This window comes from Pelophylax lessonae (genome assembly GCF_965119305.1).
Source record: "Pelophylax lessonae genome assembly, chromosome: 4".
In the NCBI taxonomy this organism is placed as follows: Eukaryota; Metazoa; Chordata; class Amphibia; order Anura; family Ranidae; genus Pelophylax; species Pelophylax lessonae.
In genome coordinates this window covers 277,721,675-277,740,790 of record NC_138771.1, presented here as the reverse complement: position 1 = coordinate 277,740,790, position 19,116 = coordinate 277,721,675, and the positions used below count along the sequence as shown (strand labels likewise).

At 36.2% G+C, this 19,116-nt stretch overlaps 1 protein-coding gene across 1 annotated transcript; it reads right to left on the bottom strand.

The window, feature by feature from the left end:
• Positions 1 to 993: 993 nt before the first annotated feature.
• LUM (lumican) lies at positions 994 to 18,190 on the bottom strand. Its single transcript, XM_082255321.1, has 3 exons — positions 18,035 to 18,190; positions 8,871 to 9,782; positions 994 to 1,895 (listed from the first exon to the last, which is right to left on the bottom strand). Exons 2-3 carry the CDS (start codon positions 9,760 to 9,762, stop codon positions 1,744 to 1,746), a joined length of 1,044 nt encoding a protein of 347 aa, XP_082111447.1. The 5' UTR covers positions 9,763 to 9,782; positions 18,035 to 18,190; the 3' UTR covers positions 994 to 1,743.
• Between the last annotated feature and the right edge of the window lie 926 nt (positions 18,191 to 19,116).

Genomic DNA, 19,116 nt, shown 5'->3' with positions numbered 1-19,116 from the left:
TTTATGTTGGATTTAATGTTGTTGGACAAATACTCTACCTGCCATTTATGTATATTTTAGGGTAACAGAATCACGTTAAGTGCTGTATATGGGGAAAAGTATTATATAAACTGTTCTAATTACAGAGAATGTAGTGCCTTCATCCCAAAAAGTTGACAAGTGCCCAGATTTTAGGCAACAGAGACTTCAAGATCAGGGATTAGATCATTTAATGTGTAGTGTCAGATGGATGTAACATTATGCTAGTCATCACACAGGAACAAAAGGCATTCAAAATGTAAATGCTAATGTAAAAGTTAAGTCTGATACAACAATGTAATATTCCTGGAAAAGCATATCTAATGTGGCTGATGTTAGGTCCACATAGAAATGTAAAGCTGAACAACAGGCAGATACTAAAAACACATTTGCAATTGCAATTGAGTATTTATAAAATAAATCATTTATTATATATTAAATGCAACTGTGAAATATATCTAAATTAGACTTGATAACAGCCTTTGGCACTATCCTTTACAGCAGCACTTGGATTGGGAAGGGGATGGGAGGAGCAGTGTTTGAGGCCAATGAGGAGTCCTCCTTCATATGTGTGAATATGGAACATGTTGACAGCAGGGGGGAGCAGGAAGATGACCTCATTGGTCTGTTGCTGCTCTTTCACTGTTCAGTCACAGAATGAGGGCAGGTATGTGACCTACGTTTTGCTTAACTGAAGCAAAGTAAAGACAAGTCACCAGCATCGTAGTATGAGCCTGTACAAGTCTTTTGGCAGGTAATACCACTCCCATACATGTATTTCAGTTGCCTATTCAGGTGTTGGCCTGGAGTTCAGCTTTAAGGAAATTGAGTAATTTTGCCTTTGTTAAAGAATGTTATAAATATGTGAAATATACTACTCTCCTCTTACCTTGTTACTGGACTCCAATACCTGAGAACACTTGTGTTTTTTGACATCACATGATTGTATTTAACAGAAAAGAGGAGTCCAAAGGCTTAATTCATACACACTACATTTTTTACTAAAATAAAAAAAAACATACAGAATCTGTGTGTTAACGCCCATACATACATTTGGGAACTATGCTTCCTGTAGTAGTAGTAGTACTATATGACTTATGTAACAAACTACAATTCCAGCATGTTTGAGTTGATGTTTTCCCAATGACAGTCCAGTGGAGAGCTCCATCAGTTCTTTACACCAGCTGACATCTTTGAGAAATAATCCAGTTAACTTATAATCACACACTTTTCTGTAAGATTAATATTTATATCTCTATCTATTGCATTTTAAATGTTTTGCAAAATGTAACATAGATGTGCAGCACAGTTATAAAATGTGGAGCTAGAAAAATGTAAAATATTTTCACTGGACCAGTTTAGATAGAGAAAAATGCCAGCACTTTTAAAAATCAAACCAAATACATTTACTGTTCCTTACAAGATAGTATTCATTAATTATTTTTACATTTTTAAGAGGGTTTCTTTCCCCATCAAGGGGTTTTTAATATTTTTTTCATATTTTCATCATATGCTATAGGTTATTTAAAAATTCACTTTATGTAGAATTATCTTTTATCTTTGCCTCAAATTTTTACTGTTGGACCACATGCATTTAATCTGAAACAAACATGTAAGGATTTATGTTTGTTGTATATTTTAATCAATTTAATAAACCTGAATGCGAGAATGAACAAAATAAGCAATTATCAGCTTGAGAACCACTGCTTAAGCAAATTTTTCATTTTACAGCTCAATATCTGAAGCTAAGCGGAGACAGTTGTGAATCTCATTGGGGATTTCAGATCGGGTAATGTTGTTTCCATCCAAGCGCAGGTGTCTGATTCTGGAGTAGTCCAGTGGGCCGATGACTTTACAAAAGCTGGCTACGGTTAGTTCTGTAACATGGAAGGAAAAGTATTACAATTTATAGTGCTGCTGTTAAGTGATGTAACATCATCATATTCATTTTATTCTAATTTACCTAATAGGACTGGTTACCTAAGCATCAAAGCAAAATAAATAAATCCTAATTCTATTGACATTTTAGTGTACTTTACATTTATAGCCTCTTCTACATATTTAGCCCCCTTGCAAAGACTCCAAAGTCTTTGGGTCTGACAGATTTCCAAAATTCCATGTAGACAAAATTCACAGGGCATGGTTCTGTCTCTCCTTACCACAAAACAAAGACAGAAAATGAATTAAAAATACATGTTTGTCATTTTACACTGGAAGAAATCTACCGCACACACCTTAGCCTCTTGGAAGGCCTTGGTCAATGCTTTGGTTCTGCTGTGCTGTCTATGCACACCCTCCACCAAGGCCTAGATTTGACCCTGTCTCCACTTGCTTTCCTATGCTGATAGACTGATATGATTTCCCTTACTGGCTTGAGCTGACTAGTCTGGATGTTATATCTTCTGTGTACCCCCTGATGTTTTCTGCTATTTGTTTTATAATCCGGCAACTACTTGAGTTATTGATATGAATGGTGTCTTCTCAAGTAAGTCCCCTGTCTGGAGACTGGTACCATTGTCCTTCTTGTACCAACTGTAACGGTATACTGACTTATGGCCGATCACATATGCTATGCCACCACAGTGAAGAGGAGCAGCTGGGGGATGGAGTGGATGTTTTTGATGTCATCTTTCCCCTTTTTTGATTTTTGTATTTTGATACCTTTTATCTTATTGTATATTTTTAACACTTTGTTGGGGTACTGTTTGCACCTTTCTTATGAAAAGCTCAGAAAAAGAATAAAAAAAGAAAAAAAAATACATGCTTGTCAACTGAGAGAACATTGCCTGGATTTTAGGGCCTCTGTTTACAATTATTGGCTGTAAATGTGTCTGAAAACCAAATCAATGGAAGTGAGTCAATAAAGCATTGACAAAACTTTTCTGGTATTGTTTCAAAAGCCAAGCAATGTTTTTCTTGCTATTTCTGATGCGTGCAAAAAATTCAGATCTCACTTTTTACATTCTGACACTATGACTGTGACAAGTTCATCAAGAAATCCCAATATATTAATAAAAGTGGAGATAAATAAGAACTCTTCCATGCTGGAGTAATCTCTGTTGCATGTGTTACAGCCACACACCCTGGAATTCCTAGGGAGTGACATAGAGACTTATTAGAAACCTTTCTCCCATCTGTGCAACAAATGGCACAGCCTGCAACATATTAATGTAACTGTTGGTAAGGCATATATGAATCTGTTGCGGAATTTTTTCTATGAAAGAATATTTACATGATTAATACTGATTAGGCCAACATGTAAGAGGCCTTATTTACCTATACTTTTCATATCACCGATATAGCAAAGTTTGTCAGAGCCTTAATGCCATAATGTAAAAGTGTTGTGCATAAGTACTTCCTGAATTGGTTTCACATGTTGGAAACCACAAAAAACTATTGCATGACTTTCATGAATTTGCTGCAAAACTTTCTAAAATGAGCATAACACCATAAAAAATGTCACAAATTCTTTATTGAATCATTCCCACAGAGTCTTATGCACCCGCCTTTGCAAGATATTCAGAAATACAAAAGCATGCTGGAATAAAAACACAAACAATGTAAAATGAAGTGGTTGTAAGTCTCAGACATGAAATCTGAACAAAGCACATCATTCTATAATGTTTACTTGCCTCTCTCCAAAACACTAAGACTTATTTCTCTCTGCTGTCTGTCATCTGCTATCAGCATGAGTCACTTTCAGGTTTCCCTGACATCAACAGCTAAAAAGGTGACAGAGGAGGGATCTCCAGCACACAGCTTTTGATTGACAGACACAGCTCTGTTCCTGTGTGATTTGAGGGGGGAGTTCCTTCCCTTTAATCAGCTCACGAAGCTCTTGTACAGTGTGTAACTGTAGCTCTTCACCCCCTGCTTTGTGAGTCTCTAAAAATTCCTTTTCATCTCTGAGTTTTACAAGGATGTACAGGACAAATGGCTTCAAATAAACAGGTACAACTCATATATGAGGACTTGTTTCACTTCTGTGTATCACCTGAGGCTATTCACTTCACTGGGTATAGGTAAGTGTTTACAACCACTTTAAAAGCTCACAAAACCCCAATTTCAGCTGGGAGATGCGTATATCTCTTGTGGGGAAAAATCTCTGACTTGAGTTCTGACGATAATTAACACGTTGCAGCTATAACAAAGGGATTCCATGTCTTCTAGATTGGATTTTTCACGAACAATCCAGAAAGAGAATTCGTAACAATCAAGACAAAATATGTTAATTAGTCTCTGCCAAGATGGCTGCCTCCACAATGTGACAAGTCAGTAATGGGAAAAGATTTCCTGCAAGGTAACTACAGGCAACATTAGTGACTATTTTTTGTCCTCTGCCTGCCTTTTTTGGGATCAGTTTCCCCCTTCCCTGCACAGACCAACACTTATATTACCTTGCACAATATCATTAAGTGATTATCACAACTTGTGAGCATATATAGTTACAATTTAGGTTATATAGGGAAAACAACAGGAAGCATATTATCTGCTTTAGGTAAGTTTCTATTGTGAGGAGTAGGAAATGGTTATTAATAGCAGTGACTTGGGTTTGCAGCTTTTACTTTTGTCTTTCCAAACTTGGAACCTAAATAGGCACTACATGTCTTACTACATAGCAAAGTCCTTGTTTGAAATGGGTAGAAAGACTTAGAAAACCTTGCTTTATGAGGGTGTTATTTAAATTTGTTATAAGTGAATCTAGACTCAGGAAACTGTATGCTTAAAACAGTGTGAGAGAAGCATGTTGTGACTGATAAAGCACTTGCTTCTGCCGTTTGGCCTAGATATTTTTGTTTATTTCACAGTGATGAGTGTTTGTGAGGAAGCCTCTATATTAGTGGAGATACAAACTATCAACGGCAAGTCTTCCTAGACCCTGCACCCTGATCCCGCTGTTAATGTAATCTATTATCTAGAGGTAAGAGTGACTGGGATATACCTCTGATGAGTCCTACTATGCTCCTTAGAGACTTCAAGAACAAAATCTGCCTAGGCACTTTCATATGTGGAAGTGCTCTACTGCTTTGGGAACTATGTGCTAAAGGTACACTTTTTACTAGTTCCTTTGTCTTATCACACTGTGCTAATTAATTTTTTGTGTGCGGGAAAACTTTAGATTTTAAGGAATTAACAAAGAAAATTAACTGTTCACTTTGCAAAAGAATTTTCTTCAGCGCTTAGTGAATTAGGTGAAATCTCACTTTGCAAAGGACATCCAATCATGTGCAAGAAAAAAAAGCAGCATGAGTGATGTCAAACGAGTTTGCTCATGGTTCAGTTTTCTTTGTTCAGACAGCAGGATAAATGAAAAATAAAAAAAAAACAGAACCAATTCCCCCACTGAGCAACTTTTATTTGATAGGGTGGTTGAATAGTTGATAGGTAGATTGACTTCCGTTCAACTGCAGTGGCCACACTGGATCTAAATTCAGCTGGTCCCTGCTGAACTGTTCAATCCATTTATGGCCACCATAAGCTCTGGGAAAAGTCCCCATCGCAAGTGCAACTTCCCGAGCAAAGTGAACAGTGTTTTTGCCTTTAGCAAATAAACCCCTAAGTAGAGGTCTAAATTTAATTGGCAGTTTGTGCTTCATTTTTTTCCTTTTCACGTGCTTTTTTATTGTACATATAATGCAAATAACACTACTGCTGCCACTACTACAATTTTTATTTATTACCTAATACTTAGAATCACTACACATCATGTAATTAAATTCCAACCAGAAAAAGGCTGCATCATTAACCCACTGAAGGCCATGTCTCTATTCACAAACTTCCTTATATTGTAGCATACAAAACTGTAAAAGCTGAACTCCTTGCAAGTATAAAAGACAAAGACCAATAGAGCTACGCATTTATTTATACATGCTTAAAAGGATTTTTACATTTTTTTTAACTAGTTTCAGCATTCATACTTTGATGTAAGCCTATGCTAACTACATGTATAGAAGCACTCAGTTGTGCTACATACAAATGTGCTGAGAAGGAACATGCCAATTGGAAAGAGACATGTTAGCAGAGTAATGGCCTTGTTAGTCTGCTGCTGCTCTTTCACTGTCCATTCAAAAGACTAGGGGTTATAGGATGACACCAATGTATTTCTTATCTGTAACAGAAAAAGTGGTATCATCTACCTTACTGTTCTGTGTGACAAGACTGTGTAGATCCCACAACTGTGCAGTGGCATGCAGTTAAATGAAGTTGTGTATATGTAGATTTTAGATGATGTTTAATAATAATAATAATAGTTCTGGTGCACATCATTTTTTACAATACAGAGCTTTAAACATTGACTGGAGAGACCAGGACAGTAATTATGGCAACAACTGTTACAATAATTATTATTAGGTATTTAATATAATGTAGCCTTTTAACAGTGATACATTATGTAATAATTTCACAATGTTTTATTTTTGGTTTTGTTTCTCATGCTACAGTCTTATGTTTGAAAATTGGTACTTTTTTGATTTATTCAACTTTCTACTTTGTAAGTGCCAAATACAGAATTGTACCTAATTTAAAATAGAATACTATATCTTGCAATAGTCTTAAATCATTCCACAGAATACTGGAAAAATAATAGTTTTCAGTAACTATGCATGGGCATATTATGGTAGACCCCCAGCCATCCAGGTACATGTGTGGCCTTTTGTTGCTAACAGCATATTGTGAACATGGCACTCTTTATTCTTATCATCACTGTATGTTAGACCATTGCAGTGAAAAGGAGTTTCACGTCATTGTCTCTCAGTATATATGAAATAGCTTTTGAGAATTTAAATGTGTCAAAGGGAGCTGCTGTTTGTCTTAGTAGGGGAATGCAAGGGTATGCAGTATGATGCTTCTTGAGTGAATGCTTGATGGATTGGACCCAGAGGTGAAACTGCAGGCTGTAAAACTATTGTTCAAGCAATGCAGCATTTTTGTTAGCAATATCATTGTAGAGAGACATGACTGCAAATCTTTTTACTGCCATTCATGGCATATTAGAATAACACGTCCACCAAAAAAAAGACACATCAAAGTGAATGTTCACCAGGACAAAAAGAGAGGTTGAATCCCCAACAGGGATACAGACAGGAATGAAAACAGAATAGCAATCCTAGCCCTTCCCTACAATACCGTAAAGAAAAAAAAAGGTTTGACTTTAACCACTTGCCGACTGCTCACAGTAATCCTACTGCGGCAGGGCAGCTCTTCTGGGTCCAGCAACGTAGACCTACGTCGCTGGACTCCTAATGATTCCAGTGGTGCGCTCCCGCTGTGTTAGACACAGCGGGAGTCGGGCCGGAGGAGGAGAGATGGCGATTGCCACCTCCCTTCCCCGATCGCCGTGTAAACTGTGAGAAGACCCTCCTGCTTATGTAAACAAAGCAGGCGGATCTTCTCAGTGACAGACAGGAGGAGATCACAGGATTCAGCATAGCTGAACTTGCGATCTCTGTCTCTGTCACAGAACCACTCCCCCACACGTCAGTAAGCATGAGACATACATTTAACGCCTTGATCAGCCATAGGGTTAACCCCTTCCCTGCCAGTGTCATTATTAAAGTAACAGTGCATATTTTTAGCACTGGTTACTGTAGTAATGTCACTGGTCCCCACAAAAGTGTCAAAAATGTCAGTTAGGGGTCAAATCTGTCCACCGCAATGTCGCAGTCCTGCAAAAAATCGCAGATCGCAGCCATTACTAGTAAAAAAAAAACAATAAAAATGACATAAATCTTTCCCGTAGTTAGTAAACGCGATAAATTTTGCGCAATCCAATCAAAATACGCTTATTGCGATTTTTTTACCAAAAAATATGTAGCAGAAAGCAAATTGGCCTAAAATGTTAAAAAAAAAAAATATTTTTTATTTTTTTGGAAATGTTATACAGCAGAATGTGAAAAATATTGTTTTTTTTTTTTTTTTTTTTTTTCAAAATTGTCGCTCTTGTTTTTTTGTTTATAGCGTAAAAATTAAAAATCTCACAGGTGATCAAATACCACCAAAAGAAAGCTCTATTTATGGGGAAAAAAAGGATGTCCATTTTGTTTGAGTACAGCGTCACCCGACTGCGCAATTGTCCGTTAAAGTAACGCAGTGCCGAATCGCAAAATAGGGCCTGGTCAGGAAGGGGGTAAAATCTTCCGGGGCTGAAGTGGTTAAGTAATACAAAATGTTGAAACAAGTACAATGAGCAGCTCTCTGCTTTGCCCTCTTATGATTCTATTTTCTAACACAAAATGGTATATAGCTCATAGCAACCAAACAAACATTAATTGTAAAGATTATGCAGCAGTACACAGAAATGTGGTATTGGCTAGGCCTGAGTCTGAATGAGCTTTGTCAGTTCCTGTCATTTTATACATTTCCAACAATAAACTTTTTGGTACCTTACGTGAACATCCCGTTTAGGCTATTGATTTGAAGGAAGCATGACGACTTACTTAATTGGAAATGCCTATCTTCACATCTCTAATGGTCTTGTGTTGACATGATTATGTATGCTTTGTGAAAGAAAGTAGAAATTGCTAAAGTTTTAGCTAAGATGAGGCCAGCTGTCCTCTATTTAGACTCTCTGAGCCAGCATATGCTATTTATTACATAAAATACATTTAGGAACAGGAGATAAGAAACATAGTATTCTAAACTTTTGGCTATTTTGCAGAATCTACCTCCTCACTTCTGGCAGGTCTTTATGGACTGAACCTATTTTCTAATTACTTGAACTACTCTACTTACAGCAAGCAACACCAAAATTCTCCTACATCCTTCTATCAGGAGAAGAAAAACATATACTATTTAAATATTCTGTATCTGTTTTCATGCCTGTAACATGACTAAATATATATTTATCAACTCACTCTGGATTTTGTTGACTTGCAGGTAGAGGTTTTCCAGGCCTTCATTCACTGCCGGAATGGTTGAAAGTGAATTAAATGAAAGGTCCAGCTCAAGAAGGGTTGAGATATTGAAAGCATTTCCGGGTACACCAGCATCTTTGAGCTGATTGTTAGACAGACGAAGATATTGCAGCCCCTTGAAACTTTGAAAATATTCATCAGGAATATTGCTGATTTTATTATTGTCAAAATAAAGCATGCTTAGGCTTGGTGGAAGTCCCATAGGTACCTTTGTGAGCGCATTATAGCTTAGATCAAGGTACACAAGTGATTTTAAGCCTTTAAATGCACCAGAAATTGAATCTTCTTTCAGTTTGTTATGCTGTAGATGTACAACAGTAAGGTTCTCTAAACCCTCTAAAATATTAGGGGTAATCTTTGAGAGCTTGTTGTTGGTTACACGCAGATCATCCATGGTTTTTGGTAGTGGCCCCACAAGTTCAGTGAGATTGTTGAAGCTCATATAAAGTTTCTGTAGCTCCTTTAGTTTAGAGAATGCATTTTTCTTAATATTTGCATTGGTCAGGTGATTGTGGTCTAGAATCAGCCATTTCAGATCGGTCACATTTTGAAATGCATCATCATCTATGCCCTCAATCATATTGTTCTGGAGGTACAAATATTGAATGCCGTTAGGGACCATAGGAATTTTCTTTAATTTAAGATTGTCACAATACATTGCTGATGGGTAGTTTGCCGGACAATTACATTCTGGGGCACAGTTAGCAGTAGAAGGTCCCATAGCTAAGCTTGAATAGTAATCATCTGGTGAACCATAATCATAACCATAATATTGGGAAAATACACTGCCGATAAGAAGCAGCCCTAATATTGGAATGAATTGTAGGTGCATTGCTGCTATTTATGCTGCACCTGAGGAAAATGAAAGAAACGTATATTTGAATTAGTAAACACTAAAATTTGCATATTTATGTTTATTATGTAATTGTTTCAGTTAAATAGGAAAATAATTAAGAAAAAAAATGAAAAAAAAAAAAATATATATATATATATATATATATATATATATATATATATATATATATATACAGTATCTCACAAAAGTGAGTACACCCCTCACATCTTTTCATGTGACAACACTGAAGAAATTACACTTTGCTACAATGTAAAGGAGTGAGCTACAGCTTGTATAACAGTGTAAATTTGCTGTCCCCTCAAAATAACTCAATGCACAGTCATTAATATCTAAACCACTGGCAACAAAAGTGAGTACACCCCTAAGTGAAAATGTCCAAATTGGGCCCAAAGTGCCAATATTTAGTGTGGTCACCATTATTTTACAGCCATGCCTTAACCCTCTTGGGCATGGAATTCACCAGAGCTTTACAGGTTGCCACTGGAGTCCTCTTCCACTCTTCCATGACGACATCACAGAGCTGGTGGATGTTAGCGACCTTGCGCTCCTCCACCTTCTGTTTGAGGATGCCCCACAGATACTCAATAGGGTTTAGGTCTGGAGACATAATTGGCCAGGCCTTCACATTTACTCTCAGCTTCTTTAGCAAGGCATTGGTCATCTTGGAGGTGTGTTTGGGGTCGGTATGTTAGAATACTCCCCTGCAGCCCAGTCTCCGAAGGGAGGAGTTCATGCTTTGCCTCAGTATGTCACAGTACATGTTGGCATTCATGGTTCCCTCAATGAACTGTAGCTCCCCAGTGTCGGCAGCACTCATGCCGCCCAAGACCATGACACTCCCACCACCATGCCTGACCGTATGCAAGACACACTTGTCTTTGTACTCCTCACCTGGTTGCCGCCACATACGCTTGACATCATCTGAACCAAATACGTTTATCTTGGTCTCATCAGGCCGCAGGACATGGTTCCAGTAATCCATGTCCTTATTCTCCTTAGGCGTGTCTTCAGCAAACTGTTTTCAGGCTTTCTTGTGCATCATCTTTAGAAAAGGCTTCCTTCTGGGATGACAGCCATTCAGACTAATTTGATGCAGTGTGTGGCGTATGGTCTGGGCACTGACAGGCTGATCCCCCACCCCTTCAACCTCTGCAGCAATGCTGGCAGCACTCATACGTCTATTTCCCAAAGACAACCTCTGGATATGATGCTGAGCACGTGCACTCAGCTTCTTTGGTCAGCCATGGCGAGGCCTGTTCTGAGTGGAACCTGTCCTGTTAAACCGCTATATGGTCTTGGCCACCGTGTTGCAGCTCAGTTTCAGGGTCTTGGCAATCTTCTTATAGCCTAGGCCATCTTTATGTAGAGAAACCGTTCTTTTTTTCAGATCCTCAGAGAGTTATTTGCCATGAGGTGTCATGTTGAACTTCCAGTGACCAGTATGAGAGAGTGAGAGCGATAACACCAATTTTAACACACCTGCTCCCCATTCACACCTGAGACCTTGTAACACTAACGAGTCACAGGACACTGGGGAGGGCAAATGGCTAATTGGGCCCAATTTGGACACTTTCACTTAGCGGTGTACTCACTTTTGTTGCCAGCAGTTTAGACATGCATGGCTGTGTGTTGAGTTATTTTGAGGGGACAGCAAATTTACTCTGTTATACAAGCTGAACACTCACTATTTTTCATTGTAGCAAAGTGTCATTTCTTCAGTGTTGTCACATGAAAATATATAATAAAATATTTACAAAAATGTGAGGGTAGTACTCACTTTTGTGAGATACTGTATATATATGTTAATGGTCACTTGTTCACTTATTAGTAATATCTGAGTTACATACACTTAAAAATACCTAAACCCAAAAGGAAATATGTATTAAATTGCAGATTATCAATCCTTAAATGTTGTGGGTGAATACGTTTTCTCTTTTTAGGCTTTTAAAATCTTTTTTTCACCTGATGATCCAGCCAGTAAGTCTGTTATTTTTCAACTTCCTTTAACAGACTAAGCTGTCCAGCAAGAGTGGCAGGTAAAGAGATGAAGCATACCATTATCCAAAAAGGACAAAAAACTGTTGCTGTAATTGCTGAAAAACATGTTAGCTGTAATTTGTTAGTCAAGTCCATCTATATTTGCATTTAACACTACCCGCTCCATAGGTAACCAGTGGTTTTGCTGCTTCTCCACAGAGTGGAGCAACCCTAAGACAAAAATTGTGTTACTAGCAGGATCACAAAATAAAGGAAAACGGCCTAATAAAATAAAAAGAATATAGTATATTACATTTTTGCCCCCAATCATAAGCATGCATCCACAGCTTAACATTGTTGCAATAAAGCATAACTCTAACCAGGATGGAATAAATTATGAATTCAGTCGTAAATAAGCAAACATCCATTTGAGTATACGGGGGGGGGGATGTAGAAAGATGTAAGGGATGTAATGAACTGAGCGGAACAATCTTGCTCAAGACAACAGTGATCATGTAGTGGCTGGTTTGTCACACCCCTCTCCAACACTGCATCCATAGGATTGTCTGTAAAATAAGTATAATCTTTTTAGATGACACATGGACCATTTACCAGCATATCCGTGTAATTAAAACACACAAATATAATGAAAGGCACAGCTTCTCAATATCTGGACTGAGTAGTGAGCACTTAATTCCCCTTTGTGGTTTCTGAGTCCCCATCAGGGAAAGTCATCCTCTCTAACCTTCCTGGTCACCAGTGTCACAAGGAATACAAGTGAAGGTAAAACCAACATTTTGAGTTGACACCAGAACAGGTATAGAAGGGAAATATTCCAATGGGGGTGCTTGTTCCCATGTCAACTGTATGAGGGTATTTCTTTCACATTTTAAAAATTTCTTTTCACCTCCTGTTAAGTTTAAAGAACAGGGAGTAAAGGGTAATCTCAAATGAGATACACATGGAAAAAACAAAAACATAACAGCATTTTAACCCTCCCCTACTCTATCCAAAATGAAAAAGAATGGCTCCATTTATACTTTAATAAATGTCTAATAGTTTATAAAATATAATCATGCAGAATAAATAGATAGTTTAGGTATTGCCAATTCAAATGTTACCAGTGCCTCATTTATCATTGTGCCTTTAGGAACTGACTAAGTCTTGTTATTTTTTTCAAACAGGCACAGAAAAACAGTGATTGGGATCAGATTAGAAGCATACACAACTTAATTGATGCTGAGAACTAGAGATGAGTTTGTTTTTTCCAGGTTCAAGGATTACCCTAAATTGATCTTATGTTCTGTAGGTGGAGTTTTGCAAACTTTAAGTGAACTCTCCCATGCTGCCTTGTAGAGCTTCCAATGGCTTTCTATCAGTGATAAATGGTATGGTTGTGTCATTAGACACAACCCAGTAGAAATGTTTCTGATGCACACATAGTTCCATGTGATAAGCTGCATCTGGTTATTCACTGTTCCTGGACCTCCAAAGATCAGCGGTGCTGCTTGGAGTCATTACCACTGCTGGGTACAGTGATTTCTTTTTTTTTATACTTCTTCAGCATCATCTTCAGTGCAGCTAGAATCTATTGCAATATTTCATTGATTATATTCAGATCCTTCACTACTGCTATTCAGACATTTTCACACATTTCCAGTATATAAGTTCACTGTAATTATCCATACCGTAGTGAACACTATTTTTGTTACATAATCACTGGCAGGCATTTTCTAAGTAACCAATACTACTAGCTTTCATTAATTTCTGTTATGATTTCTTCCACGATTTAGCTTCTCATGCTGACATACTGATGACCATACACAGTCACAGAAAGTGTGAGGCAAGGTCAATTTTAGGACCTGCTAGCTAAGGCCAAAGAAGAAATGGCATTTAACCTGCAAGTGAATGAAACAGAGAAGACCTCTAAAGATCCATGAAAATATATAACGTAAAAATAGCAGCAGTTTGGCAGTGTCTCGGTCCACTCTGGACATGCCACCTCCAAGGCACAACATTCTACTCCAAAGTAAAACAAAGCAACAGTAAAAAAATAAAAAAAAAATGCTTGGTAAAAAAAGAATTCTAAGAATAAAAATCATTCACTTTAACTTTAACTACACTTATTAGCCTGCAGGGAATATATATATGTATATATATATATATATATATATATATATATATATATATATATATATATATATATATAAATATATATATATATATTATATATATATATATATATATATATATATATATATATATATATATATATATATATATATATATATATATATATATATAAATGTGTTGAAGTCAAATGTAAACATGTTATACCCGATGCATACTTGACTACTACTAAAGTGCAAAACTCTAACCAGTAAAGAACAGTTACTGTACAGTTGATGGAAGTTACCTAGCTCTTCCTAGGTAAAGTAAAATGTTTGATTTAAAATTGGGCTGTATTAAAAAAATGTATGGTGCTGTCTTTGCAAAACCAACATAAAAAAAATACTTTGTACTTCTGGGAAAGAAATAATAATAACTTTTCATTTCTTCTGAAAATGATTCTGTCACAAAGTAACATTGTTTTATTTAGCACATCTGTTGAGACATAAATCATTAAATGTACCCTTCTTTAAAATGATTGAACTCCTTTGTTTTGTCAAAATGATTTACATTTTTGGAGGTACAGCCACACCCTTTTTAAAGTTTTTCGTTTTAGAAAATCACTCCTTCTCTGTTACTGACCTCTGCCAAGATGGTAGTGCCCAACATTTGGAAGGCCATGATGCTTTACAGGTAATGCTTGCTGTTGAACACTGTCAGAAAAACTCTAAAAAATATATATTTCTCCTTTTGCCCTCAATAATTGCCTCTCTGTCTGGTCTGCAGGGCTGATAGCCCTCCATATTTAAGGACCATAATGCCTTGCTGTGTACTTGACACCCAATCAAAAAAATATTAAAATATATTATCATTTGCCACACTGCTTTGCCAAACATACTAGTTCCTAACATTTTAATCTTAAAACCTTTCTATTGGTTTGTTAGGGTTAGGATAATCATGAAAGCTTAAAAGAGGAGAATAATTCTGTGATATCCCACTAAAAAAAACCTATAAACACTCTTATAATTGGACAATTTGTGAGTTAAAGACAAACCTTCTCCACTTTTGAATGGAATGATCCCAGGGAGCAGAATGGGAGAATAGTTAAGATTTGGTTTTAAGACATTTTTACCTCTGATTGGGGACCTATGTGGTTACATGGCACTATAGTATTGTATTATGCATAAGTTGCTGCCTGAATGTAGACAGGGCTAATAATTAGTTCACTGACCATCACACCTAATTCCTATTTAGTAAGGCAGTGCACAATAAAATGAATATGTGCAAAGGCAAGTAACTCAAAGAAATCCATCAAAACTTACCATAGTAAGCAGTGCTAATCAGTGTCAGTGACAGCTGCAAAAGCAACATTTTCCAGTTCTAATACATAGTATAGACTCCAGGTAAAGTACAACCAAAATTTCCAAATTTGGGCATCATACTGTAAACTGAACATAGAAGCTTTGGAGACTGTTAAGAAGTTTACTTATGGTGAAAATTTAGCAAAATCAAGCATGCTCAGTTTGGAAAATAGGACATTAGTAGAACCCAAAATTTCCAAATTTGGGCATCATACTGTAACCTTTACATAGAAGCTTTGGAAACTGTTAAGAAGTTTACTTATGGTGAAAATTTAGCAAAATCAGGCATGCTCAGTTTGGAAAATAGGACATTTTTGACATGATTTTGGCAGGTACTGCCCAAGGCCAGTATAAATTCCCTTTTTGTCCCAAAGAGTTCTTTATAGTACAAGTGATTAGGCTAAAAAATACTGTAAGGTATAATATGTTCATACCAAATACAATAATGGTATTAAAAAGAAACATTTTACATATAGATTAACTGTATATGTATTTTAAATGGCCATTTACACCTAAAAGTGATTTTTCAGTTATACCTGGAATCTGCTGGTCAAGGGGAACCTAATAACTTCCTATATCTCTTGTGGATTCCATCAATAAGATCTCCCTGTCATAGCTCCTGATCAAATTTCTACTAATATAGAGGTTTCCTCACTCTACTTTGTTACATTTTTGATAATTAATAATTAAAATGCATTGGTTAAAATGAGACCCATCATAGTGCCTACAACAGGTGTACAGACTTGAGAACTTAAAAGCAGAGGTCTCAGATCTTTCTTTGGTTTGCTAACCCCTTTAACAGTCCTCCTGGTGAAATGTAAAACAGCAACTTGAGTTTCAAAGGCATTCAAAGTTTGTTCCTTAGGAGGTACTGGAGTGAATTGCACTTGGTGTGTGTGTGTGTGTGTGGATATGTGTGTGTGTGTGTGTTGGGGGATGGATTTTCAAATTAAAATCTTAGTCTTAAAATAAAGCAAGGAAAAGGCAAATTATCTAGACTGTAAACACACCAATCTACAAAGTGTTGATATGCAAATAGCATAACTGGCCTTTAGATTGATGACATGATTTCAGATAGTGAAGGGAGAGGTCTGTACATGTGCCTATCTATTGGCCAACATGTAATTGCATAATTCAATGGAAACTGTTTGTCAGACCAATAGATAACATTAGTATTCATTTTCCTGTTTTATTTACTAAAGGTTCTCTTTATATTGTAATTTCTAACAAGAAATATGTCACATGTTTCTCTTTGTCTCTACACCAGAATTTGTACAAGCACAATGGTACTAGCCAACAACAAACATTGGAAATAACAAAGTCTTTGTAGTATTTTATAAAAAAAAAAAAAAAAAAAAAAAGAAATCTTATATGACACATTCGCCAAGCAAAGCTTTCAAAAGCACAGCTTCACTTTTTCCATTAGTATGGCAAATAATGCAGCTAAGATCATATTATGGAAAAGCTGTTGATTTAAGGTCCATTTTATATACAGGAAAACGTTGCATATGTTTAAAAACCTTATATAAAAGTTAAAAAAATAAGTTGCTGAATGATGTGTCACGTACAAAATTGGAAGCAGCTGTAGTCTAAAACATCCCACTTTGTGGGTGTAGTCCTTGAAGATTTTCAAGGGTTGGTACTCCAAAAAGAAGAATCCATTTGCAGGTGACTTACTGTCTTGAAAATAATGGGGAGCATCAACTTTTGTGAAGCACTAGCTGGGTTTACTCAAAATGAGGAGTTAGTGTCTAAAGTATCTGTGTATTTAAGGAATGTTTAATAAATGTTCTACTTGTATATTTCTTTGTTTGAGTTTTCTACTTTATCCTAGAAGCTGCATTATAAAATGTTTTTTGTGCAATTGTATAACTTATCCGTTGAAATAAAAATGAGGATAGATTTAAGATAAAGCCAATAAGTGATTCACCTGTGTGCATACTGGGCAAAAGATATACATGTGTGCCACAAAAATCTCAATAAACATACATTTTTCACACTTGAAAAAATATTGCAGTAAAAAAAAAAAAAAAAATGTATGCAAACAAATTTAAACTAAGGCACATAACAGTTTGAAAGCCAGGATTCAAAAGTGCTTTTTTTTCAAATTGTCACTGATATCATGGAGTTTAACTATTCAAGCATGTTTCTAAGACCAGCGCTAAACTGTGTGTTTTAATATCTAAATGCTTGGGATATAGATACTAAGACAATTAAGTGTTAACCACATGCAGAAAACAATGTTTTTCTATGATCTGCAATAAAATGCACATTATACTTGCACATTCTTTCTGCAACAAATGTAATAATACAAGTATATATACCTTCTAAAATATAATAAAACTACATCTGCCCAATGATCTTTAAAAAAAAATCAGTGGTTGAAAAATTAAAAAAAACGTATCTTAAAGAATTCTATTTTAAGTATTTGGTTGTCTTTATATCCTGCAGTTTATTTTATGCACATACTTTTTAAATGCTTGCTGTACTGGAACGAACACCCACAGTTATGTGTAACAAACTAAATTTTTTTTCCAAAGTCTGATAATAGAAAGGAAGCATTACTGAAAAAAAAATAAATAAATTGAATGTTCATTAAAAGTAATGGTGGTAAAACTAAACCACAGTGTGTTTTCTGTCTCTAAAATTGCTATGAAAACATTTAGTATAAATGAAAAAAAAAATGTAGAAAATCAGAATATAGACTCAGTATGAGTTCCTTAAGAACTGGCAGAAACTTAAATACATAAACTTATTATCATTACAATGCAAATGTAAACATAAGCCACAATGTTGCTTACCTCTGTTTGATGCTGCTCTCTTTAATTCCCTACGCAGATTAAAAAAGAGACTGAATCAAATATCATGTGCTGTAAACAGTGTCAGGAGAGAACTGCCTGCCAGGACCACTGTAATACAGAACAGCAAAAAGAAAAAGAGAGAAGAGAAAAAAAAAAAAACTAGTCACATAGCTCTTATGTCATCATGGTGAGTTTGTGGTGTGGCATGCAAACTTATTACTCTGAGTAAGTGCAGGTGGAAGGCTATCAAAGTACAGCCCATCTGTTGCACGTTTCAAACAAAGAAATCAATAGAGTTTGGAAAAGAAGACTTCTGATCGTTTTATAAAATATATAGTAATCTACTATCCAAAGGATTGCAAAGGAATGAAAGTCAGGGAACAAAGAAAGATACTATCTGTTTTCTCTGTAAAATACATTTAACAAACCAGACATGTGCAGCAGTCCTTGACTCAGTCTAGCAATACTCTCAGCTAAGAAACTTTGACATATGTTAGATTTTTATTTTGCATTCTCTGGTAAAGCATAATCCAGTGCAAACATGTGATCCATTGAAATATTTTATTGTTGACAGTGTGGGTTCCTGATGTATGAAAAGGACATTAATGTAGTCTCCACATGCTCTGTGACATTATCACTTTCTGGTTTCCTACAGTTCTTTTCTAATGGAAATCTTTTGTGTCTCCAAATCTTCTTTGGAAGGTGCCATTGCCTGACTCGTGAGCCATGTAGTAGTTGAAGTGCAGTGACGTCACTTGCAGTGATGCTGAGTAGTTTCAGTTTTACTGCCCTAGAACTGCTGCAGAGTCAGAGGATATTATCTTCCATCAAATTCATTTGAGACCACTTTTTGTGACAGATTCTTTCAGAATGACAAATGAGAGTAGGATCGGTTCCATTATTTAATAAGCTCGACATTTTAGGAAACGTATAGGGAAGGGCCAGTATTAATGCTAAGGGATGAGTCAAAGAAAAATAATGTGTGGTTATCAAGCTGTAGCTGATTTTTGTTCTTGCTGATCAAAAAGTGCATAGCTTCATAAATGACAGAAGGTCCTACTTAAACTATAGCTACTATTACC